Source organism: Miniopterus schreibersii (genome assembly GCF_964146895.1).
Source record: "Miniopterus schreibersii genome assembly, chromosome: 7".
In the NCBI taxonomy this organism is placed as follows: Eukaryota; Metazoa; Chordata; class Mammalia; order Chiroptera; family Miniopteridae; genus Miniopterus; species Miniopterus schreibersii.
The window spans coordinates 69468792-69481890 of NC_138108.1; the positions used below are offsets into that span (position 1 = coordinate 69468792).

General features: G+C 42.3%; 1 protein-coding gene across 2 annotated transcripts in view; it reads left to right on the forward strand.

The window, feature by feature from the left end:
* MAP3K19 (mitogen-activated protein kinase kinase kinase 19) overlaps positions 1-13099 on the forward strand; it is a 71544-nt gene that overhangs the window by 55502 nt on the left and 2943 nt on the right. For both annotated transcript variants that reach the window (XM_081142999.1, XM_081143000.1), the window contains 5 exons: positions 1255-1333; positions 2203-2462; positions 6468-6511; positions 8291-10744; positions 12624-12764. In XM_081142999.1, the coding sequence (XP_080999125.1) occupies positions 1255-1333; positions 2203-2462; positions 6468-6511; positions 8291-10744; positions 12624-12764 (2978 nt within the window). The remainder of the gene's footprint in view (positions 1-1254; positions 1334-2202; positions 2463-6467; positions 6512-8290; positions 10745-12623; positions 12765-13099) is intronic.

Consider the following 13099-nt stretch of genomic DNA (forward strand, 5'->3'; position numbering starts at 1 on the left):
TGCTATTATCATTGTAAACAAAACTTTCCCTTTTAGAAATATTTACCGTTTTTCATGCACTAGCCTCATTGATAACACAGGCATAAAAATTGAACAATAAAAATGCTTTTGTTATGGTGGTTCTTGTGTATGTGACAGAATACCCAAAGCCCTTTAAAAATAATAAAAACATGATTGTCTGACCACTATGCTGTTCACCTGAAACGAATATAAAATAATAGTGACTATAAACTGTAATTGAAAAATAAAATTTAAAGTTCTTTTTTTAAAAAAACAATCCTTAATTGAGATAATGCTGATAATGATAGCTATTAAGGAACTTTCCCAAGGTCACCCAAGGAGTGGAGGAGGGATGCAGACCTAGATTCACGCCCTGCTCTGTCTTCCCTGTGTACTTTTTCCCTAGCAATTGACCAGTGGAGCTGATTAAAACCAGGCCTCTTCCAGGCTATGCAGCCTGAATAAGCTCTGACAAACCCATGGACAGGGCTGAAAGCTGGGACGAGCCGGCTCCTGCATTGTCATTTGCTCACTTCTGTCACCACACTTATCTTGCTGTTCTCTTTGTTTCCTTACTCATCGGCTCTGTGCTGGCCACAGCTGCACCATGTTTATTTCTACATCTTCAGCACAAGGCCTCGGGCTTGGCCTACACACTCAATAAAACTTTGTTGAATGGAAGAAAGGAACGGACAGACAAACCTTAAAGTACAGGCAATTTGGGCGTAACTCACAGTGGTTTTTTAGGTATATTTGTTTAACATGGAATACTGTAAGCAAGCATTGATTCTACAAATTGGAACTTTCTCTTTTAAGGGTTATACTGGGGATCATTCCATGGAATCAGACAGGAAATGACCAAAATGACAAAGTTAAGTAAGCTCCCATGGGAATACATAAATTATCTCATTTAACTCTCACGGCAGTCTCTAATGTAGGTGTCATCAGTTACACTTCACAGAAGATAGCTTTGTCTTTCTATCCTCGGGACAACACTGCTCACATAAGACTTTAGTTTACATCTGGAAAGTTTTGTTATACAGTTTTTTGGGGGGTCTTTAAGCAAGCATTTATTTAAGACCTATTATATGCTGGACAGAAAAGATACAATTATGGCTAAACCTCCTGGTTAATTCCATTCTGTAATCATTAAAAATAGATTAGTCAAATAACCAAAAATAAAATACTTCTCTCGGTTACCACTTGAATTCATTCCTTTCTTCTTCTTTCTATTATTGTCACGGGTTTCTTTAGGTGTTGAGATTATCGTTACTTTTCCAAGAGATGTTCATCGCCCCCAAGAGATGAACCAAGAAGATTTAAAAGAAAACAAGTAAGGAATATTCTTTGAAGTGTTAGATTGGAATTTAAGTATGAAATGATGCTTGTATGGCAACCTACATTTTTAGGAAGTCAATCAAAAAGAAGAAAAATATCACCTGAAAGCAGGGCTCATAATAAATATTACTGTGGCACGGCCCAGGTAAATATTTGTGGGCCACTTGGTTTCTACTGCAATAATTCATCTCTGCAGTTGAATTTTGACTGAAGGCATAGGCCATTTGAAAACAAACAGGTGTGGCTATGATTCAATAAAATGACAAAAAACAGACAAAGGTCATGGTTTGCTTTCCCTGCATTGGTGCTGCTTGAAGTGTGGTTCTGTGCTCCTTCTGTTATGGGTCCAGGATGAAGTCAGTATAAACACAAAAATTTAGACACTTAAAAAGTTGTATAGCAATTTTTCAAAGTAATGTTATGTTCATGGATCTGATAATGAAAAAAATGGAGGCTTATTTTGGATTTTCATTTTATTTTTATAGTCATTCACTTTGATAACATTTTACAAAAGTGTCAGTCCACAATGGACTGGAAAATTTAAAAACTGGCCCTTTACCAAAGATAGATTGAGAAGCCCTGGCTAGTTAATTCCTTTGGAGAAGTACAAGGGTGTCCTTGGTCACTCTGCTCAAAATAGGGACTGGGGAAGCCTGAGTGTGGGGTGCAGAGGGCAGAAGTTTCAGGGAACAAAGCTGAAGGGTGGAGAGGTCTTGTCCTTTCAGGAATGCAGCCAACCTGCTCAGCAGCACCATTTGGAAATAGTTCTCCAAATTTCCTAGGAAGCCAGGCTAGACTGACAACCAGGGATCCAGAAGACATGGGGAGTGAGTTTTAAATTAAGCCATTTCCTCCTCCTTTTAGTCAGATAACCTCAGAGCATCAGGAATGGGAACAAGCACATTCTGTTCCACTTCCACATGAAACTGAGATGATGGACTTCAGAACAAAGATGCCAACCACACAGCCTTTACTCCTGAAGACAGAGGAGAGCTCCAAGGAGTCCTGCAATGAGAACCTGGGCTTCTTGTTGCCAAGACCTTGCTTAGAACCCAACATCTCCAAGTCTGTAGCCAGAGAAGATGCGCCTCACTTTTCTAAAGGCCAGCAGAGAAAATCTGGAGGTGAGTCCATTTAAATGCAGGGATTCCTTTATTCTTAGTTTAACACATGTTTGTTTATCTTTTTCTTGAGTGTTTGAAAATCTTTCTGGCGAACTCATGTTTGGTTGATGTTTATCTGTGGGAATCTTGGAGCCCACACCGAGGATGCTTTCCTGCAGGATATGAGTTTGCCGCTCTATCCAGCCCAAGACTCATGTACGAGGTAGCAGCCCTCAGGCCAGCATTTCCCCTCAGGGCAATGCTATCTTTGCTATTTGCTTACTGCTGTCCTGGACCAATGCACCAACCACCTGGGACAAACCTGTAATCCAAAAAGCTACATTTATTGGCTTATTGCAGTGAGGGAGATGGCACATCATGGGAACTGTGAGGCATCTCACCAAACAAAGGAAAAAAATAAAATTATAAGAATTAGGGAGATGGGTAGAGCTTAAGTGAAATTTAAATAAAGCAGTATTTATTATAATTAAAGTTTCTTATTGTGGCAAAATGTATATAACTTAAAAGTTACTATTTTAACTATTGAAGTGTACAGTTTAGTGGCATTAAGTACATTCACACTGTGCAGCCATCACCACCATCCATCCCCAGAATTCAGGAAAGACGGATGAGCAAATATAAAAAACAGAAGTACGAATAGCATTGTAAGACCATTTCTTCTAGCATGTACTTCCATATTTCTAAATAACATCTTCATCATGATTTTGTTTGATTGCTCAATTTAGACCTAATCTGTTAGATTTTAACACTTTTACCTTACTCTCCTCACACATGGGAAATCCCCAATCTTCTCAGCCTTCGTGTTGAAAAGAATTCAGCATTCAATGTGTCCATTTTTGTGACTGGGCAAAGGACTGTTACAGCCGAGGTCACTAGCGCGCTGCGGTTTCGTTCCCTTTCCTCTGAGACCTGGTGTTGGTTCCAGTGTCATGAATGCCTCAGTCCAGGATTCCTCACCCTGTAACCGCTCCCAGTTCATTCCCATCCTGGCTGATGGACTGGAAAATGCGCCTCAGTTCAGGGGCCTGCACGCCAGGCCTCCTGTTGGTCAGTGTTGTTTCGGAGAAGCTGCTCCCGGAGCCCTGGGCCCTCGGGCCCTCTGAGCAGCTGTCTGTCTGGGCGTCCCTCGCTGTCCTCTGGAAGGTTGCCTCGGCGTCCAGCTGCGTTGGGCACTCGTGTCCCCGGCACTCAGGGTCCTCCTCGGTTTACTCCCCAGGTTCAGCGAGTGCATGTCCAGGGGCCTCCTGAGGACGCGTTGAGGATGGTTGTGCATGGTCCCCAGGTCCTCTGAGCTCTGCTTTCTTCCCGTGGCCGTATTCCCTGCCTTTCCGCACTGGAGGCGCTGCTCACATAGCCTGGGGCTTTGGCCAGCTGTCTGTACCTAGAAGGCGGCGCTAAATGTGTGGAGCGCCCAGGGCCTTGCGGAAGGGACAGTGGGCCTAGGTCGTGTCTCAGGGCGCACAGCTCTGCTCTCCTCGCGGCGGTTTCCCTCGAGAGGGAGTGGGGAGCATCTAGGCCCCTGCCTGCCCGTGCAAGGCTGGGCTTCGCCTGCCAGGCGTCGGTTTTCATTCCACCCTCCTGTTTTCACGGTGGCACCGCATCTGCTCGCAGCTGCACCTCGCTCCTGGGCATCTTTGTTTCAAGCTCTGCAGAGGGCCAGCCTCCAGCCATCAGCCAGGACGGAGAAGAGCGGGGGCTGAGAGCCTCCTCTGCAGACTTGCGAGCAGCCTCCTGTCCCGGCCCAGCGGGCCCTGCCCTCCGGGCTGCCCGAGCCATTGGGGCTCTCCTGGCTCCTGGCTCCTGGCTGAGGTCTGCCCCCTGCGGGCCGGGAGCGGCCTGGAGACCGCAGATGGGTAGTCAGTTACTATCGGTTGCACCATCTCCCTGCCCCAAGTTTTGTTGGCGTTGCTCACCTGCTGTTCTGTCCTCTGGGTTTTCGTTGTTCTTACTCACGCATTTTAAAATTCCTTTACTGCCCTTTTAGTGAGGTTTGTGAAGACAGTGGAGAAAAGTATGTTCTCTCTTTTCACTGGAATTCTATGTACATTTTAAAAGGCTTCCAAATTACCCACCAGAAAGACCTAGTGTCTGCTTCTGGCCAGAAGTGTTTGAGGGCCTCCCCACCTCGGGTCATTCCTACCAATGCTGGGTCCCATTTATCCAAATGCTTATAATAATTCCAGAGAGCTGTTTTTTAAAACTCGGGAAGTTATACATATGCACCCAACTATAAATTATATTCATTTGTATTTCTGGTATTAACATGTAGAATCTTCCCAGCAGAAAGATCTCTACCTCTAGAATATGACCTCTGTGAGGGCAAGGGTTTTGTCTTTGTGGTTCACAGTTATAGTGCCATCTTCTGGGACAGTGTTGGCCACTCAGCAGGCACTTGGTATTTGTTGAATAAGTGCATAAAGAATTGGGGGGAGGTGCCCTGGCCAGCTGTGACCCTCCAGTTGGGATCCTTATCTAGGTGACCATTTTTCATCGAGAATGGCTTCTTTACCTGTTACATCTTAGGTCTGTTTCTAAGTAAAATTTTGAAATGGTAGTTGTGGCTAAAATGGACCCATAGACCTATTTTGTTCAGCCTTCAAAGCACTTAAAAAAAGGGGGGGGGGCAGGCGTGGCTCAGCGGTTGAGCGCCGACCAAGGATCCAGGCAATTGGGGTTTGATTCCCGGTCAGGGCACATGCCTGGGTTGCGGGCTTAATCAATGACTTTCTCATCATTGATGTTTCTCTCTCTCTCTTCCTCTCCTTTCCTCTCTCTGAAATCAATAAAGATATTTTTTTAAAAAGGGGGGGGAGTGGGAAGGAGATGCCATGTAAAGTCTCCAGCTTTCTGGCTTCTCTTGACAATTGGAGATCTCACAGTGATGGATTACCCATCTGGAAGGACATCAACTAGGACTTGGCAATGGATGTCCCTTTAGTTGGGGCACATGATTTCTGTCTACCCCTGTCCCCACCTGTCCCACTTCACCATGTGTGTGACCTGCTCTGACTCTGGACACACTGGCACTTTTGGCTTCAGCTTTAAGCTGTGGTGGTGGGTAGGGTTTGGGGCCCACTCTTACTTTTTGATAAGAAGACAACTGGGTTTACACTACCTGGTAAATCCCACCTCCCCCTCCACAAACCTCCCCTTCAGAAATCATGATGTATTCCAAGTTTTAGTTCAAATGATGGTTGGGAGAGAATGATACATGAATATTTTCACATTTCTCCACAGTCCAGGCTTTCTGAGTAAAAAGAACTAGGAAACTAGGCTAAAAGATGATTGAATATTAAACATGTTTTAGAAATGAGAGATGTTGTCTTGTTCCAGAGAGATTCAGAGGCTTCTTTCCTCAGGAGCTGTTTGCTTACATTCTAGGGTAATAAAACCCAGAGACACATTTCTGCTTCCTCCTGGAGACATTTGCTTACATTTCATAGTAAAGATCTGTCTTTCTTAGGAGGGAAAGGTGGGTAAAGTGCCAAACACTCTATATAAACTCTGAATCTCATAATTCCTGTGTTCATTCCTGTGGTGCAGCCCCACTACATGTACAGGTAAACATCTGGCTCTTGGCGCGTTCCCTGTAAAACTGGGGTGTTGGCAGCTGGTGCGGTGATGCCCTGTGAGTAATAACGGCTCTGTTCTCTGATCCAGAGATCTCGTGTTTCCTGCCAGAATGTGATTATAAATATATATCAATATATATTTATATATTTATATACCTACATATCTACAAAATCATACCATACCCACCGCCACATGGGTTACACCTGAAATAACTTTTTTTATTTTTTATTTTTATTGATTGATTTTAGAGAGAGAAGAAGAGAGAGAGGAGGGAGAGAGAGAAACATCAATCTGTTGTTCCACTTATTGATTCATTCATGGGCTGATTCTTGTATGTGCCCTCACTGAGGATCCAACCCACAACCTTGGCATATCGGGACAAAGCTCTACGACTAAGAATATCTAAATTTTATTATTTTTTTCTTGTTATAGAGTTTTCTACCTCTGATATGAAGTACAGTAGCCGAAGAACTGAGGTATGATTAATTAGTTTTAGTGTCATTGAATACACCTAAGAACTTTTGTTGTTAGAGACAAACTTTATCAAAGAACTCAGAACCAAACTCCTCAGCTATTATTTCTTGGAAAAAAAGCAACAATTCACATTATAGCTTATAGAGTAGCAAATAATTTCTGGGAAAATTGCAGTTCTCTCAACTGTCTAACTCTCCTGTACCCAGGAGCTTTTGAGAAAATGCCTAGCTACTGCTTATTGTTGTAAAAGGAGTTTATTGGCCTAAAAAATAAATAAATAAAAAATGGCTGTTCTTAAGGACATGTTTAAACACTAGGAGAATCTGTCTTTATTTCCTGTTATTTTTGAGAGATGGGAGAAAATCATCTAGGCAATAAAACTGGGAGATTACACTGCATCTCACCTGATTCTAAAGCTTAAGTTTCTAGTGTCAGGATCCTTTCCTTTTCCTTTCTTCTTACACACAGGTGGCAACAGAATGAAAATGAAACACATAGCTCTCAATTACCACCCAAGATCCAGCCCATAAATATTCTGACATAATTAAGTATTAAATCTGTATACACACGGAAAGGTCTCAATGAAAAGAAGCATAAAGAGTTTATAGCTTAATGACCTGAAAGCTGAATATTACATATTGGGTTACACTGACCTCTAGAGGTTGATAAAAGCAAAAACTAGCTTAGTTTGAAACGACTTGGAGGGCAAAGGAGAATTAAAATCCATCAGAGTTGCTAACTTTCAAGGGGATAGTGAGGCACATTTAAAAGCCACCTTCAACAGAACAGATCAGCAAAAACAATGAGGAGTAGCTGTGTTCTGGATACAAATTATGAGTCAGTCTGTAACTCATTAGTAAAATCAATGTAAACAGCAATTTTAAGCTGTTCTAAGTGGGGATTGAAAAAATCTTACATCACCGGATAAAGGAAGTGAATGAATTAGCTAAAGAACATACATGCATAGCCCATGGATACAGACAGCAGTGTGGGGAGAGTCCAGGGAGTGGGGTAGGGCCTGGGGGGAGGTCGATAAGGGCATGGGGGACATCTTGCAATAGTGTCAACAATAATAAATGATAGATAGATAGATAGATAGATAGATAGATAGATAGATAGATAGATAGATAGATAGATGATAGATAGAATCAATTAAAATTTTTAAAAAATCTAAGATCAATTCTTTGGAAAACAAAAGGAAAGAGAAGAGAAATAAAATGTCTCATCTTATATTTTTAATGTTTACATTATAGGGCCCTTCTTTTAAATGTGTAACCATGAATCTTTATGATAATCTTGGTTTTTAAAAGTATTATTTTACCTTGGTTCTAAAAACAAACACTGGGAATGAGCTTTTAGTTTTTAAATTTGTGATCTCAAGAATAGCTCTGTGCTTCCTAAGTACAAGGCCCTCCTAAAGAGAATCTTAGAATCTCTTCAAATTACTTTATTTTATTTATTTACTTACTTATTTTTAACTCTCACCCGAGGATATTTTTTCCATTGCTTTTCAGAGAGAGTGGAAGGGGGAGAGAGAGAAACATCGATGTAAGACACGTCGATTGGTTGCCTCCCACATGGGCCCTGACCAGGGCGGGGATTAGGCCTGCAACTGAGCTACATGCCCTTGGTTGGAATTGAAGCTGGGACCCTTCAGTCCGCGGGCCAATGCTCTAACCACTGAGCAAACTGGCCAGGGCTCTTCAAATTACTTTAAACCAGTTAACGTGATAAGCATATATGTTTCTGCATTCATTAGCTTTTTCTCTCTTTCCTTTTAGTTCCCTCTGCCACCACTGTCACTCTTGCCCATGAGACATGGTCTTCTTACTATCCCCCCAAATCACAAGGATCAAAAAGAGAGAGAAATAAATATCCCAAGTCTTGTATCTTTTGTGCCTAAGCTCTCAGAGCTGGTTACTCGATCTGATGAGTTTAGGCCATCAAACAAGCAACCAGAAGACTCGTTCAAGGTGTTTGTGGATCAGACTCTCAGGTCCTCTGATAGGTCTATTTGGTCCAGAAACATGTGCTCTTTTTGGAAGGCTAACCATCACAGACAACACCTGGAGATGGAGGCAAATAGGAAGCCTAAGGAGATGGAAGGAAGTGACAAAATTCAAATCTCTCACTTTGAAAAAAGTGACTCTTTGGTGTCCTTTGAGAATTTTAAGGAAGGCAATTTTCCTGCAGACAGGGAAGTGGATATCGACTGCCATGGTAGTGAAATGCGGAGAGCAAAAGAAGACAGCTTGCAATATCTTTCATCAGGAAAGACAGAGGGTTCTGTAGTCAGAAATTGTGAGTACAATTCAGACGCTGGATGTACCAAGCCAATCAAGTTCCAAGAAGCCCAGCATTCAGAAATAACTCTAAGCAAGGATAAAGAGACTGGAAATGATAAAGGTGATTCAAAAAGTGCTTTGGCACTTAAAGGTGAAGAAATTGAGCCAAATCATATTTTAGAAGAGTTTACTGTACTTAAAAGTTTGTCCAATGTAATTCCTGACAGCCCCATTGAAAAGCTGCCGGAAGGTCATAACAACATGGAGACAAATATAAAAATATCAATAGCAGAGGCAACCAAGCCAGAAATGAATGGGATAGTGCCTCTTATCCACATCACTTTCCCTGGAGACGAGACTCCCAAGGGACCAGCAGTAGCCAAACCAAGCCTCCAAAAAAGAAAGGGCACCCTTCATAATAACTATAGCTTCAACATACTTGCACACCAAGAAAATGACAGGCAGAAGATGGAAACCCAAAGAAATAAGTTAGATTCAAAAACCAAGACCAGTAACAGGACACCTCAGAATTTCATGATTTCCATGAAAGATTCCATTAAGCCTACCATGCATAAAACCAGCATAAAAACGCAAGTTTTCCCTTCTTTGGGGCTTGTTGACCCGAGACCTCAGCAATCACTCAAGTTTCAAAGGAGAATACCACAGACAGAAAAGAAACAATCAACTTACCGGGCTCTGAAGCCTAAAAAGCAATCATTTCCTTGCATCTGTAAAAATCCAGGAATAAAAAAATCTTCAGTTCCTCTCCCTGTTCAACCAACAGAGCCCAGACTAAATGATTTAGATCTTAAGTATAGTGATATGTTCAAAGAAATCAATTCAACTGCTAATGGACCTGGAATCTATGAAATGTTTGGGACCCCTGTTTATTGTCACATGAGAGAGTCTGAAAGGCATGAAAACAAATATTACCAAGAGATATGTTCAGCTCCATCAGGCAGATGTATCACCAGTAAATGTCGATCTTCACACAGTGAGAGGAGTAGCAACAGCAGAACAAAACCTTCTCAGAAAAGACCACATGTTAAACCCCCAAAGGCTTTGCTTGGAAATAAACACAAACACAAACGTTTAATTTCCAAAGAAAAGGGTTGCAAGGCTGTAGGTAGCAATCTACAAGACTTTGAAAATGGTGGTGGTATTTCAGAACCAGAGTGGCAGATGAAGCCTTCGGGAAATGATTTTCTGTTTTCCAAAGATGAAGTCCAGCCCATGAACTTTGCTCAGACTCATGAGCAGTCCATTGAACAGGACAAATTCCTTCCTGCCTCAGATTTGTCCATTGTTGAAGAAGTCTCAATGGAAGAGTCTGCCGATGAAGGAGACATTTCTAACAATCACATACTTGCCACGAGCCTCAGAGATCTGCATGAGCTTGAAGAGCTACATCACCAGACCTTGCTTTTCCTTTCAGAAAACAGCAGGCCAGTGCCCAGTGAGAAGAGTTTGGACAAGCATGTACCACAAGAAAAGCAGAATACGGTATCTCTTGGTAAAATAAATGCCAACCAAATTTTAATGAATGATGTAGAATTTGACAGTTTGATAGGTAAGTCTGAAACACTTATGAATTGCTCTTTCAAAGAGAAACAAGGAAGCGCATCTTCCCAAGCATATCAACATTGGGCACATTCTTTTGACCATGATAGTTTAGCTAATAAGTCAGTTACACATCAGATGTTTGGAAAAACTTTAAATGAAGCAAATTCAATTTCCCAAGACATTCTTGACTCTATAAAGAGCGAAGAATTGACAGATGAACTATTAGGTTGTCTAGCTGCAGAACTATTAGCTCTTGATGAGAAAGATAACAACTCTTGTCAGAAAATGGCAAAGGAAACAGATCCTGAAAACCTACATCTTGTCTTCGGTGAGAGAGGTAATACCATGCAAGAGCTGGGTGGAGTGACAACAAATGTCAAAATACAGGTTGGTATAATTAGAATCAGTGATTTAATTGGGGTGGGAGAGGACCCCAGAGACAATCTGGCTCGAACCCCTTATTTTCAAATAAGGAATCAGAAATCCTAAACAATTAGATAGTTGTGTCCAGGTCTCATTGTTAGGTTGCAAGTTTGGAATCCAGGTCCCTGACTCTCAGGCTAAAATGTTCTCATCATGCTGCTTTACTTCTGGAATTTCATTGGCCTGACACTACAAAGAAAACATTTGGGGTATTTTAATACGGCAAAACTACTTATTTAAAGAGGTCAATATTTTATACAGTGATGGTTTTCAATCAACGAATCGCAGCAGCGAGATAATTATGGGTAAAGTATTGGTCTCTGGTGTGTGAGTAGAAAGAAATTAACATGGTCCTGGAGTGGCTCACCATCTAGTTCACTAGTTCACCATGAAAATATTGGTGATGGCTACTGTGTCTCTGGCACTGGGCTAAGAACGAGAGACATGTTGGGATGGGTACAACATGTTCTCAAGGAAGCATACGCCATGATCTTGAAAATAATTTTTTTTAATGTTTGGCATGGGACTGGGGGCACAGAGTGTCAACAGGTAGTTGGGTTTGTTTGTTTGTTTAGTTCTCACTGAAGTGCATGAGCCCACGTTTCTGTTCTCAGATTTTAGAGACAGAAACAGTAGGTTTAGCTGAAATATTACTCATTGAGAGTTAACTCAGATTATGTCACACTATACCAGGATCTAGAATATTATTTTAAATAGTCGATCAGAGCAATACACTCGATAAATAACTGTATCAAACTGGGTTTATGGGGAACTTACCATGCCTGAGCGAAGTGCGACATGCTGCTTCCTTTGCGTGCTTTGTAACAGCTCTGTGAGATAAGCTCTAGAGGCGCTGTGTTGCGGTCCCCATGCTGCAGATGAGGAAGCTGAAGTGTAGAAAATCACCCAGTTAGTGAATGGTGGGGCCAGGCATTCTGACTCCAGCCTCACACCTTTAATCGTGTCCTAAAAGGCCAGCTCTGCCTTCCTGGTGATCTTGGTCTCCGCTGGGAAGAAGAGAGTGATTCAGAGAGGCCTTCAGGCTGGGTGGGAAATAGGGGTATGTATGTGCCGGTGTGTCTGAGATGGGTCTACCACTCTGCCATTTCAAACTGAAGAAAAGCTAACAAGCTGGTAAATAGAATCAGTCATAACCCTACCTTGAAATCATGGAGTCAAAAACTGACCTTTTGTGACCTTTTCTTTTTCATGCAGTCCTTAAATTTCAGTTTGGATAGAGAAACGTGAGAGAATGGGGAGGAGGAACCCAGATGGCCCTTTGGCGGCATGCATGCTCCTTTGTGAGGAAGGTGATCCTACAGGAGGCTTGTTCATAAAGGGCCTTTGCCATGCCTCTGCATCACCATCATCATTTATTTTTAAGGACTTGTAAAGGAGACCAAATGCTTTGTTAAGCATTTTTGGTCATGATCAACCAGTTGGAAAACATGGTCTAAATTCTACAAAGGGATACTTGTTTCCTCCCTCCTAGGGCAGGGCCTCTCACAGTTTACTGTGAATGCACATCTCTTGGGGATCATGTTAAAATGTAGACACTGATTCAGTATGTCTGAGGCCTGGGATTCTGCATGTCTGACAAGCACCAGGTGATGCTGGTACGGCTGGTCTGCAGGTGTGACCTGATCAGAGGCTGTTGGTTGGGGAAGCCGTCGGCGGACTAACTAGAAGGGGCAGCCTATGTGATTAGTTAGGGGTGCATATTTGGCTTTCTCTACTTAGTTTGTCCTGAGTTAGAAGACAGGAAGACTCTCCTCCCCACCTCTTTTCTCCACCCCAAAGACTCAGTTTTCTGGTGACTTTTCTTTTTGTCTCATTCTTCCAGAGACATAGTAATGGGTTCAGAATATATGACAATGAGACATTTCTCAATGAAAAGAAGATATTTTCTGAAAATAGTTTAAAGTATGAAGAATCTATCCTGTGGACCAAGGGTGAGATCCTTGGGAAGGGAGCCTACGGCACAGTAAGTTAAATGGGAAACAAGATGAAACCAAAAATCCCTACTCCTCCTTGACCCCTCCCTCTTCTCTAATGCTCTGAGCGGGCCCTTCCCTCCGCAGCCCCCATCAGATCTTTTATTTAGAACAATTTCAGTTGGGAGTAACAGGAAACCCACCCAAACTAGCTTAAGGAAAAAGCGGCTCACTGCTTTACATAATGGAAGGATCTGGAGTAGGTCTGGCTCTGGGCACAGGTGGTTTCAGGGGTGAAACAATGTCATCAGGATCTGGGCTCTTTAATCCCTCCTTCCGGCTCTCATTCTCAGGCCCATGTGGTGGTACAATGGCCATTGCATTT